The sequence below is a fragment of the Erythrolamprus reginae genome, chromosome 2 (genome assembly GCF_031021105.1).
Source record: "Erythrolamprus reginae isolate rEryReg1 chromosome 2, rEryReg1.hap1, whole genome shotgun sequence".
Lineage (NCBI taxonomy): Eukaryota > Metazoa > Chordata > Lepidosauria > Squamata > Dipsadidae > Erythrolamprus > Erythrolamprus reginae.
Genome location: NC_091951.1, coordinates 281439256 through 281452932, shown reverse-complemented (window position 1 = coordinate 281452932; position 13677 = coordinate 281439256). Strand labels below are relative to the sequence as shown.

At 37.7% G+C, this 13677-nt stretch overlaps 1 protein-coding gene across 1 annotated transcript in view; it reads right to left on the bottom strand.

Annotated features, from left to right (window-relative positions):
• Positions 1-13677, bottom strand: part of AOPEP (aminopeptidase O (putative)) — a 259513-nt gene that overhangs the window by 169248 nt on the left and 76588 nt on the right. The window contains exon 6 of the mRNA XM_070742785.1: positions 11772-11961. Within this exon, the coding sequence (XP_070598886.1) occupies positions 11772-11961 (190 nt within the window). The remainder of the gene's footprint in view (positions 1-11771; positions 11962-13677) is intronic.

Here is a 13677-nt window from a genome sequence, read left to right as displayed (position 1 = left end):
CCCGGGCATGTTCAATTTATACATGGTATGTTTGTGTGTGTGTTTGTTAGTAAATGGGGTTCCTTTTAAATCTTTTAAAATATTTTAAAGCTATTTGGATTTGTTATGATTCGCCGTATCTTGTTGTGAGCCGCCCCGAGTCTGCGGAGAGGGGCGGCATACAAATCTAAATAATAAATAAATAAATAAATAAATAAATAAATAAATAAATAAATAAATAAATAAATAAATAAATAAATAAATAAATAAATAAATAAATATCTCATTTCAAAAAAGACTGCTGCTTTCTGGAATGGAATAGACGTGTGGATGGGAAGCTTATCATGTAGGAAGATCATTTCAAATCCATCTAGATCAGATGGGGAGGAAACCAACCACCAGACTGCAAGAACACAAGCGAGCGGTCAGACAAGGACACCCAACTCACTGGTAGCCCCGCAATGACAAGGACAGACATTCCATGTTGCAGCTAATAAGATTGTTGGATGAGCAGGCAAAAAAACAGCCAGGGAAGTGATTGAAGCCTGGGAAATCATACAGGAGTGCAGCACACATTCTCTTAGAGAGAGGTTCCCTTAAGATGGGATCCAGCACAAGTCTGAAAGCTTGGAAGATAAAACCTCTGTTCCCAGTGACCGACCTAGATTGGATCTTTCATATCTTCTTTCAGAACTTTGATTTTTTATTTTCTAAGCTGGCCAGAGTCACCTTATAGGGGATACAAGCAGCATAAAAAATTAATAAATAGTAAATAAATAAATAAATAAATAAATCAGGAATGGGGAAACTTTCATAAATAACTAGAGAAACTCAATCTTCAAAATCAAAAAGTGAATATAATAACTAAAAGATAAATTAATTTAGCAAGAAGAGAAAGAGCTTTGAAAATTAATTTGATGGGGTTAATTTGAATGACTTGGGATAAAAGTCACTCAAGTGAAATACATTAATCTGAAATTTGTGAAAGCAATAAATGTACAAATTCATGTTACAGTAGATATTAGGGCTTGAAAGTTTGAAGCCAAATTAAACAATATTGAAGTCAGGAAATGTGATGGTGGATTTTAGACCCATAATACAAATACAAGAATCACTGTGGGGGAAATCCTGATGTTTGGGAACTATGGTAACTCATTTCTCTCTCCAACTCAATCTAATCTTACGTTATAGGAGCAAAGGGAAGGCTTGGTAGTTAGGAATTCTGTGTGCTTTTGCCTTTTATTCAGTCACTGTCACTGAGGATATCACTTATCTCCATTAGATATTTTGTTCCATCTAAACATGTTTGGGAAGCTTACAAGCAGGACATGAAAGAAATTTTATTTTGCTATTTGTCCTAATTTTCCTAATCAAGTTGCTCCTAAATTTTTGAGATCTGTCAGACGCAATCATCAGGATTATGCGTCAGATGAGGTCTTGCAAGCTGAGCCTTGTTTTCAATTGCCTCTGACATCTTCCAAACGTTATGATTTCCCCTCCAGTGATTCTTGTATTTGTATTATGTGTCCAAAATGTTTAAGCTTTATAGCTGAATTACCTGTGTTTCCGGTGATCGATTCTGTTTTACTTCTTCTAATACTTAAGGCAAAACCTCTACACTAATCAGGAAAGTAAAGCATGAATAGAACAGGGCAAAGCAGAAATGACTCTAGGTTTATTGATTTGTTTCGTTAGCCAACTCCCAAACTGCTTTGAGCAGCTTACAATTAGGAAAAACATAGAAATTACACACAGAAGCAAACACAGAGAAACATATAGGTATAAAATAACAGATCGGTATAGAAAAGGAATCAAGATAAGATCAACACAAAGGCAAAAAAAAGGGGTCTCTACAATCATCCTATCTCCAAGGCTGGGTATACAACCAAATCTTCAATTCTTTCATGAACAGTACAAGGGTTGGAAGCTTGGTAGAATCTCTGGGTGAAGATAATTCCAGAGGGCAGGAATTCCAGCAGACCCTGGCATGTTGGCCAGGTGCTGCAAGATAACATTTGCTTAGTTGATAAGATCAAAGGTTGGCAAAAGAGTGAAACAAAGCTGCGTACTCTTCCCTTATTTATTCAAGAGAATGTGCAGAATATATATTGAAGGAAACTCATGGATTAGAAGAAGATTTTGAACCTATTGTGCTACACTGAAGACACTACTCTGGTAGCTGAAAGTGCAAATAATCTGCAAACTCTAATAATACAAGTCAATGAAAATATAACAAAACACAATAACAACATGTATAGCAGTGTTTCCCAACCTTGGCAACTTGAAGATATTTGGACTTCAACTCCCAGAATTCCCCAGCCAGCGATGTATGATTGTTTTTATATTAAGGGTTTTAAATTGTTTTAGTCATTGGATTTGTACTGTTTTGTTGTTGTGAGCCGCTCCAAGTCTTCGGAGAGGGGCAGCATACAAATCTAATTAATAATAATAATAATAATAATAATAATAATAATAATAATAAAAGAAATAGTATAAGGGCAGACTAGGTGGACATGAGGTCTTTTTCTGCCGTCAATCTTCTATGTTTCTATGTTTAAAGTAGGAGGGGAGTGAGAAAGAGAAATATGAATATAGGTTGATCGTTTCATCAATATGATAAAGATGTTGAATAGAGTAGAGATTGACTAGAAAGACCCAGTAACATATGTTATGGAAATGTTTATATGATATATGCAGTAATATATGTGTGAATATGGAGTTAACAAAAATAAAAACTTTTTTTTTCAAAAAATGAAAGCTTTGGAAAAAATATTAATGTGTCAGGATTTTTCTATAGCTACAAAGATTTGAATGATTTTCCCTGTGGCACTCTATGGAAGGCAAAGTTGGACTTTGAGAAAGGATGAAAGAAATATTGATATTTTTGAACCCTAGTGCTGGAGAAAACCCTTGAGAATATCATGGATAGATAAAGGACCAAACAAAAGGATCATACAGGTAGAAGAAATCAATCTAAAGTTTTCACTTGAGGCATAAATGACTAAAATTTATGATTTTTTTGGATGCATTATGTGAAGATCTAGCTCTCTAGAGAAGGTTGTTAACTTGCAGCTCCAAGAGTGAAGGAAATAAATTACCTGCCCCCCTTTCTGTTGGGTTTCAGACCAAAATATAGCATTGTAATTGTGTCAATCACAGTTGTAGTTAATCAGTGACAAGACTAGGATGAGTGGTGCTTTCATCCTGACTGCTCCTGTTTCCACAAAGTCAGAAGACTCTGACATGTCCATTCCAGACAAATATTACCTCAGCAATCCAGAAATAATCAAAAGTCTATATAGCCAAGAAGGCTTCAAGAGTAGTAAGCCTAATCCTACGTAGCTTCTGCTCTGGCAATCTCACACTACTTACCAGAGCTTACAAAACTTTTGCCAGACCCATCCTCGAATACAGCTCATCTGTTTGGAACCCATATCGCATCTCAGACATTAACACCCTTGAAAATGTCCAAAGATACTTCACCAGAAGAGTCCTTCACTCCTCCACTTGAAATAGAATACCCTATGAAACTAGACTTTCAATCCTGGGCCTAGAAAGTTTAGAACTAAGACGCCTTAAACAAAATCTAAGTATTGCCCACAAGATAATATGCTGCAACGTCCTGCCTGTCGGCGACTACTTCAGCTTCAACCACAACAACACAAGAGCACACAACAGATTTAAACTTAATATTAACCGCTCCAAACTTGACTGTAAAAAATATGACTTCAGTAACCGAGTTGTCGAAGCGTGGAACTCATTACCGGACTCTATAGTGTCATCCCCAAACCCCCAACACTTTACCCTTAGATTATCTACGGTTGACTTATCCAGATTCCTAAGAGGGGCGAGTACAAGTGCACTAGAGTGCCTTCCGTCCCCTGTCCTATTGCTCTCCTATATATCCTATTCCTTTCTTCTATTCCTATATCTCTTCTTCTATTCTTTCATTGATATGTTCTATTACTATATATTCTTTTCTATTCTTTCATAGATATATTTTACTATGAGTATCTCCTCTATAACCTTCATCATGTATTTTACTATGTGTATATAGATATATACCCACTAAAACCCTCATTGTGTATTGGACAAAATAAATAAATAAATAAAAGATAGACTTGGATCACCCTGATACTGATTGGCTTGCCTTAGATTCAAATGGAGACAAGTGTGCTAGTTTTGGGCTTATATTCAACCATCAACATTGACACTCCTTTGTTAACAGTAATGCCTGTTTCATTTAGTCTCTTAGCTACTCACTGTAAAATATCTGACACTCCTGTGATATAAGGTTCCACTTTCTAGTACATTTCAGTTCATTGAGTCTCAGATGTCAGTTATCACTTTGATGTTGTCTCAGTTGTAAATGTCTGCTTTGCCTTTTTGGTAGAATGATGCAATGATATTTCCTTCTCTAATTGACAGTGTTTAGCACGATTCCTCATTTATCATGATTGTCTTTCATTGGTGACCCTTCTGACAAGTATCTCTCATAGCATAATTGGGATGTACAAGCATCTTCATGAACGCAAGGTAGGAAGTAATCATTGCTAAATGTTTAGAAGTGTTCAGAAACTTCAGATCGTGCAGAATGCAGCTGCGAGAGCAGTCATGGGCTTTCCCCAAAATGCCCATGTTTGCCGATCAATTTCCGGTCACAATTTAAAGTGTTGGTTATGACCTATAAAGCCCTTCATGGCATCGGACCAGAATATCTCTGAGATCGCCTTCTGCTGCACGAATCCCAGGGACCGATTAGAGTCGGCCTTCTCCGGGTCCCGTCAACTAAACAATGTCGGTTGGCGGGCCCCAGGGGAAGAGCCTTCTCTGTGGCGGCCCCGACTCTCTGGAACCAGCTCCCCCCAGAGATTAGAACTGCCCCTACCCTCCTTGCCTTTCGTAAACTCCTCAAAACCCACCTTTGTCGTCAGGCAAGGGGGAATTGAGATATCTCCCCCGGGCCTATATAATTTAGGTATGGTATGTTTGTAGGTATGTCTGCTTAAAAATGGGGTTTTCTAAACTATTTTAAATTTTAAATTGTAAATTATTAGATTTGTTATGAATTGTTTTATTATGTTGTGAGCCGCCCCGAGTCTACGGAAAGGGGCGGCATACAAATCAAATGAAATCAAATGAAATCAAATGAAATCAAATAATAAATAAGTAAGTAAGTAAGTACCGTAAGTAAGTAAGTAAGTAAGTAAGTAAGTAAGTAAGTAAGTAAGTATGTAAGTAAGTAAGTAAGTAAGTCTGGTTACTTGCAAAATAGATCAGAAGAGTGGGAAACCATCCGACTATTTAGGAAATTACAAATGATGAGAAATCCACAGTGATATGTAATCTCAATTGCTACAGGTGATTATATAGAAAGGAATTACTACACCAGTTAATTAATAGAACTGATGTGTAAAGCCAGTAAAATGTTTGTCTGTCTGTCTGTCTGTCTGTCTGTCTGTCTGTCTGTCTGTCTGTCTGTCTGTCTATCTATCTATCTATCTATCTAAGCCTATTCTCCTTTATTGATGAGAGCTCTGTTCAATGAAAATCCATCTCTCCCTATGTAATTCCTTCTGTTTGTCTTAACTTGGCTTTGAATAGCAAGGCCACTATGGACATCATTTCCACTGTCAGCCTGATTCAGTAGATGGCAACTACTGTTGATTACAGATCAAATATAGCCAACCATATAACATTCTTGCAAGAACAGTTCACAAAATTATTTATTATTATTATTTATTAGATTTGTATGCCGCCCCTCTCCGAGGACTTGGAGAGGCTCACAACAAGCAATACAATATACAAATCCAATATTAAAAACAGTTTTAAAACCCTTATTAAAAACAGTCATGTGACCCAAACAAACCATACATAAATGAAACAGCTAAGGGGTATATATAAAATTTAGATTGCATCAATAGAAATATCAGTTCTGAATCACAGGGATTAATCATTCCACAATGATCACACACCCCAGCTCAAACATTGGGTTTAATGCAAAAGAAGAATTCGGACAACTGGAACAATTCAGAGGACAGCAATGAGGATCATTTTGATTTAAAAACTAAATCCTATGAAGAGAAAAAGAACAATCAGAGAATGTTAAGACCCAGAAGGATATGATAGCTTCCTGTCATACATAAAAAGATCAGGATTTATTCTCTCTCCTTAGAGAGTGCAGCACACAGAATAATGTGTTTAAGGAAGGAAGATTACAAAGGATCCTAACAGTAAGAGAAGTTTGACAGTGAAACTAATTATTAAGGCAGGCGATTCCTTGGCTGGGTTCAAGCATATGCTTTAATATAGGTTTCTCCATTGGATAGTGAATTGCACTTGATGGCTCCTTGCAGCTTCATGACTGTATGATTTTATAACCATATTAGAAAAACCCAAAATACTTTTCTTATATTTATTATTTATTTATTTGTTTGTTTATTTATCTATTTATTTATTAGATTTGTATGCCGCCCCTCTCCGTAGACTTTTGTTAATTCTTGTACCGCCAAAGATTAAGAGCTGCAATGTAAATGTTAAAATTAACAGCCTGCTAAAAATATCTCTAAAGGGGGATAGTTTTTCTTTGAAGACTGAAAAAAAGTTTAATTGTGTATTCACAACAATAACACAGTATTTCAGTATACCGTAATTGTTTTTATTATTCATTGTAGTATTGAAAACCAGAAGATATGAGCAATTCATTCCAAAGCTTTATTTTTGTCCCACACCCACAAGAATATTTATTGTATGATCTAACTGTTAATATATGAGCAGAGTAAACCTTGTTTACCAAGGTTGTGCACATACAAAAACATTTAGATTGAGATTAGTTGTGAATAACTACTAAGCCACACACAGATATACTAACTTGAATTAAAGTTTACTTTGCGAAATAACATATTCAGATGAACAATCTAAAGTCATACACATAAGTCAGAATAACAATCCAAATATTACCAAGTACATAGTCTTTCTTATCAGTTGTCTTTGTCGTAATCAGCAAAGATATTAAGTCTAAATACATTTTAGCTATTATACATGACTACAATACAGAGAGATTGCAGATAAAAGGTACAGCAAACCTAACAGTGAGTAGCCACTAACAGTGAGTAGCTTAAACAAAGAGAAACAAAGAGGGTGACTCAGAGAAATAAGCTTTGAACTCTAGCTCCCTCTTGTGGCAGTCAGCTAAATAAACATAGCTAAGTTATAATACATACTGTTGGCTATACACTGCTCAAAAAAATAAAGGGAACACTTAAGCAATACAATATAACTCCAAGTAAATCAAACTTCTGTGAAATCAAACTGTCCACTTAGGAAGCAACACTATTTCACATGTTGTGCACATTCAACTTTGTACAGAACAAAGTATTCAATAAGAATATTTCATTCATTCAGATCTAGGATGCCTTATTTGAGTACGGTATTCCCTTTATTTTTTTGAGCAATGTACATTGCCAACCCAACCATTATGGACAGAGTCCTAACACTAACAATGAGTTGTAGGCCAATTAGTCAGCTTATAAATGAGCAAATAATTTTCCACTTGTGGTAAAGAAGGTTTTATGCCTTATATCTTCTCCATCCACAAAGATACTGTATATGTACATGGTTAAATTCGTTCATAACAACTAAAATTACCAATGTTAGACATAAAAGAAAGAATAAAGACAGTGCTCTTGAAAGTCTCACACATAATTTTTGATCCTATCCTATTAAAGTATGAAATAAAACATTTCCCACTGATGGAAGTTAAACAATCCTGACCTTAAAACAGTTACAAAACATAATTACATGGAATTTAGGACAGCTATTAGCTAGGATATTTCCAAATAGATAACATTCCCCACCTTTCCCCAACAGTTAGAATCAGGAATTCAAAGTGTTGGTTATGACCTATAAAGCCCTTCATGGCATTGGACCACAATATCTCCGGGACCGCCTTCTGCCGCACAAATCCCAGCGACCGATTAGGTCCCACAGAGTTGGCCTTCTCCGGATCCCGTCGACTAAACAATGTCGGTTGGCGAGGGTCCCAGGGGAAGAGCCTTCTCTGTGGCTGCCCCGACTCTCTGGAACCAGCTCCCCCCGGAGATTAGAACTGCCCCCACCCTCCTTGCCTTCCGTAAACTCCTTAAAACTCACCTCTACCATCAGGCATGGGGGAATTGAGGCATTCCCCCGTCCCCCGGGCCTATACAATTTATGTATGGTATGCCTGTGTGTATGTCTGGTTTAATAATGGTTTTTAAAAATTTTTTAATTTATTAGATTTCTTGTGAATTGTTTTATTGTATGTTGTGAGCCGCCCTGAGTCTACGGAGAGGGGCGGCATACAAATCTAATAAATAAATAAATAAATAAATTTATTGAGATGTGATGACAGGAATGGCTTAAGTTATTTATTTTGTTTTAGTTAATTAGATGCTAATTATCTGAATATTCCAGGTATATTAGCTTTTTCATCAACCAGAAAATCAAACAGGAAAAGAAGTTTCACACAACATTGCAATTAGGAGTCAATGTTTACTGTACAATAATTCAGAAGCCAATAACAAACCCTATACAAAGATGCCCAATGATTTTGGCTTGAATGCAACAAGTACTGAGTAAATCAATTGACTGTATCAAGGAATGAAGAAGTATTTGGTTGCAACTTTAAAAGACAGTGATAAGTTTTTAAGATTGACTGGTTATATTTGCTGGGATGGAGTGAAAAGTTTCCTTGTTTTTTTTCCTTTCTTTTTCCTTTGTTTATTTTATTTTGATTTTTCTCTGCACTTTTTAAAATGTTATTAATAGGAAAGTGAACACAAGAGCAAGGGGACACAATCTTAAATTAGTTGGGGGGAAAATCAAAAGCAACATGAGAAAATATTTTACTGAAAGAGTAGTAGATCCCTGGAACAAACTTCCAGCAGACGTGGTATATAAATCCACAGTAACTGAATTTAAACATGCCTGGGATAAATATATATCCATCCTAAGATAAAATACAGAAAATAGTATAAGGGCAGACTAGATGGATCATGAGGTCTTTTTCTGCCGTCAGTCTTCTATGTTTCTATGTTATAGTTATGTAACATTTGCACCAAGGACTCCAGATAGTGTTGGGCATTAGTCCGTTGTCCAGGCCAATCCTGGAGGAAATCCAGGATTTAGCCAATGTTGACCTGTAGCGGTGATAAGCCAGCCTTAGCATACCCAGTACAGTACGCCTTCCATGTGGCCGCAAAGATTCACTGAGTGGAAGGCCTGGGCGAGGCCTGAATGGTAGCGATGGCTCTGGAGGAGATGATGTTCCACCTCAAGGCATTCCACTCACGCACCAGGCAGGCAGTTGGAACCACTGGCAGTCTGGGTGGATCAATGTCCCCTGACTGAGAGAGGCATGAGGGATCATCCAGAGCTGGGCCACAGACAAGGCCACCAGATCTGCAAACCAGGCCGTCCTGGTCCAGCATGGGCCCAACAAATCTACCTCCGTCTTCTGTTCCAGTATTCTCCTTTCTCCCTCCCTCCCTCCCTCCACCCTCCCTCTCTCTCTCTCTCTCTCTCTCTTGGAATGCTCAGGAAGGCAAACAATAACCGGGACAAGGTCCAGAATTACAATAAAGCCAGAGAAAGGTCCATTAAGAAGAGGTATCCAGCCACTGAAGTGGCCGGCCTCAAATCCAAATTGCAGTCCTAAAGGCAGTCCAGAAACCAGTCCAAATGTCAAACCAAAGAGAAACTGTTCAAGAAAAGAGCTGAGACTCACTGATGACAAGCAGAGTCAGCTAGAAACTCGCAGCTCAAGAAATCACGAATAAATATTGAGTTGAAATAGCACACAGGAATGGAGCAATACATCCGTCCATGCTGAGGACCAAGTCGAAAGCTGGGAGCCCTACCAACACATGAGGGTTTTCAGCTCTGAAAGACTCAGTCCTCTTAGCTGAAGGCATGAGTTAACCCCAGGGAAAGAGCCTTCTCTGTAGCAGCCCCGGCCCTCTGGAATCAACTCCCCCTCGAGATTAGAACCGCCCCCACCCTCCTTGCCTTTTGTAAATTACTGAAGACCCACCTATGCCGCCTGGCATGGGGTACTTGAAGTATCCCCAGGCTAATGTGATTTACTTATGTATGGTATGATTGAATTATATAGTTTTTAATGATATGGGTTTTTAGATGTTGTTTTTAAGTATTGGATTTGTCACATTGTTTAATAATAATAATAATAATAATAATAATTTATTAGATTTGTATGCCGCCCCTCTCTGAAGACTCGGGGCGGCATACAAATTATCACTGTTGTGAGCCGCTCCAAGTCTTCGGAGAGGGTTGGCATACAAATTTAATAAATAAAAATAGAAATAATAACCCATTCCTGGATGCTTTCTCAACCCACTAAGGAAAATTCTCATTTTTAACCTCAAGGTACAATGCATCTTATCCTGATGCTCAAATACTTATAAAGACAAGCAAAAGACAAATTACAAAACTTGGAATTTTCAAGTGAGATGCTGACGGCCCTGGGACAAAATCATACAATGATAGTTCTCAAACCAAGAATTCTCAATAAAGAATTAAAAACAGAATATCAGCGTATGATATATGTCAGAGCTCGACTGGGTCAAATTCAATTTTATTTTAAACTAATATACAAAGAATACATTTTAGATGACTTCATGCTATTGTGGCTTAATATCTTACAGTCAGCAGCATTGTAGGGTAAACACTGCAAAACACTGCAAAAATGCCCTATTCTGCAAAGTTTACTCTAAAAAGTTTATTCTGAAAAGTTTACTTGTAAAGATTAGAGAATTGAATCACAAGATGATGTTGTGCTTCACTGTAAAGTTTATGAAGACATTCCTAAACAGCTACTAACAAGTCTTCATAGCCCTTTTTTGCAAAGTTTTTATTTATATCTTGGGCAACTTTATGATGCTTGCTGGAGAATTGTAGGAGTTGTTGAAACCCACATATGTTGCCAAGATTAGAAACCCCAGTCTAAATGTATGATCTGCAATTAATTTATGTAAGGTACTTTTACCCTTATACAGTGTTCCCTCAATTTTCGCGGGGGATGCGTTCCAAGACCACCCGCGAAAGTCGAATTTCCGCGAAGTAGAGATGCGGAAGTAAATACACCATTTTTGGCTATAAACATTATCACAAGCCTTCCCTTAACACTTTAAACCCCTAAATTACCATTTCCCATTCCCTTAACACCCATTTACTCACCATTATTACTGGTACTCACCATTGAATAAGACACTTAGTGATCCTGATATTTATAAACATAATTATTTATTAACAATAATTAATTTTTTTGTTATTTATTTGCAAAAATTATTAGTTTGGCGATGACGCATGACGTCATCGGGCGGGAAAAACCGTGGTATAGGAAAAAAAACCGCGAAGTATTTTTTAATTAATGTTTTTTGAAAAACCGTGGTATAGGCTATCCACGAAGTTCGAACCCGCGAAAATCGAGGGAACACTGTACTGTATATATTACTACATGTCTATTTTTCTTCCTATGTATTTGTGAATTGGACAAATGAATAAATAAAAAAATAAAATTTTGTGCAGCCTAATCCAACAAAATAAATCCTTTAGTGTTGTAGAGTATATTCAATCACATAAACCAGTAGTGACAACTATAGCAATTGACAACTTTACAATTTGACTCAGAATTCCTGAGCCCACATGGTTATAACAAGGGACCATAGTTTCCTACTCTCGGCATAAACTAGAGGTTGCCCTTATTTTTTCATTACTAATTATTCTAACTGTACCTTTTGTGCTGCTGACCAAATTGCATCTTCTAAGTGAGTAGCAAATCCTTCACTGAGCCATTCTTCTGTCCAGTCACGTGCCCCTATGGCCAAACCAAACCAGGCATGAGCAATTTCATGGCACAGTCGTGTTCCGCAGAGGTTGCTTTCTCCAGATAATGTGCTCTGTGACAGGAAGATGATATGTGGGCTGCAAAATATGAATGAAGGAGAAAGTACATTACAGAGCTGTGTTTACAGCAATACATACACTTTATCAGTCTTGGCAGCCTGTTATTACTATATGCATGCTATGCCATGACAGCTAGTTTACAGCTCAGACATTTAGAGGAATTAGGTTGCACTTTATTGTTTTCTGCCTGGGATTCCAACTAAATATTCTGCCAAGTGTTTGTTTCATCAAATGTCTATTACCTGTAATAAGTAACCCAAACCAACGTTTTGTATTTTTCAAATTACAAGGCCAATTTCTTTCAATGGAAGCATTTATACTTAAACAAAGGCTAGGTGTAAATGTAGTCCACAGATACTCTTAAGTAAAGATCAAAATAACTATGGAAGGGGAAAAACCCAACAGAAAAGTGGATCTAGTAAAAAAATGCTGAAAACTATAAACTAGAACAACAAATAAGGGTGAAGTCAACCTTCAATAGCCCATAGTTTATAATCCAATTATTCTTTGCAAAAATAGGCTTTTAAAATGACTGTGTAGTCAAAGAAGAAGAAATTGTCATTCCAGCAATAAGCTTTCTGTTCAAGCTGTATTTTCTCCTTGGCATTACAGTGATCCCTCAATTTTCGCGGGTTCAAACTTCGCGAAACGGCTATACCACGGTTTTTCAAAAAATATTAATTAAAAAATACTCCACGGGTTTTTTTCTATACCACGGTTTTTCCCACCCGATGACGTCATACGTCATCACCAAGAGTCACCTCTCTCTCTTTCTCTTTCTTTCCTGTCATTCTCTGCTTCAATCATTTTCTCATTTCTCTTTTTTTCTCCCTTTTTCTATCATTTCTCTCTCTCTCTCTACCTTCCACTCTCCCCCCTCTTGCTCTCTCTCTCTTTCTCCCTCTCTCTCTCCCTCTCTGTGAGAATGCCTGCCCCACCTCTCCTGCAGCCCCCTCGCTGATAGCTGGGATGAAAGCGCTCTCAGCTAAGGGACTGTGAGAGGGGCGGGGCGGGCATTCTCAAAGCGCTCAGAGCGGCTACCGGCTGAACGAGGAGGATGAGAAGCCGTAGCCGCCAGCGCTGCTGCAGGAGGACCCGTGTCCCAAGAAAGCTGGTGAGAGGGGTGGATCTTTGCCGGCCTCCGCACTTTCGTCACTCCCCGTCCCCAACTTCAAGCCCGGCTCCTTGCGCTGCCTTGAAAAAGGGTGCGTGGGGGTAGTTTTTGGCTGTCCATAGCCAAAAATTGTGTTTTTACTTCCGCACCGCTATTTTGCGGAAATTCGACTTTCGCGGGCGGTCTTGGAACGCAACCCCCGCGAAAATCGAGGGAACACTGTAATTCCATAAAATTATCTTTGTAAACAATAGCAAGATTGCTTTGGTTTGGACAGTCTTTGATATGCTTTTGGGAGTTCCTAGGAAGATGGGCAGCATACAAATTGAATAAAAAAATAAAAGACATCAGGTATCCATATCTGAGGGAAACTACAAGAATAGCTGCTAAGTGTAGTGTGGAATCTTTGGTGGAAAGTTTATAATACATATATCTGTGACATTTACTTGTACTAGAGGTGGATATGGGAATTATCCTAAGGATAGGAAGACATAGTCTGGATGGAAAATTGTCAAACAGATTGATACCATGTCGGTAAAAGAGATTCCTCTTATTTATTCAAATAATGTAGAATATTTATATAGAGAAATTGATTAGAAGAGGGTGAATGTGATTTTAAA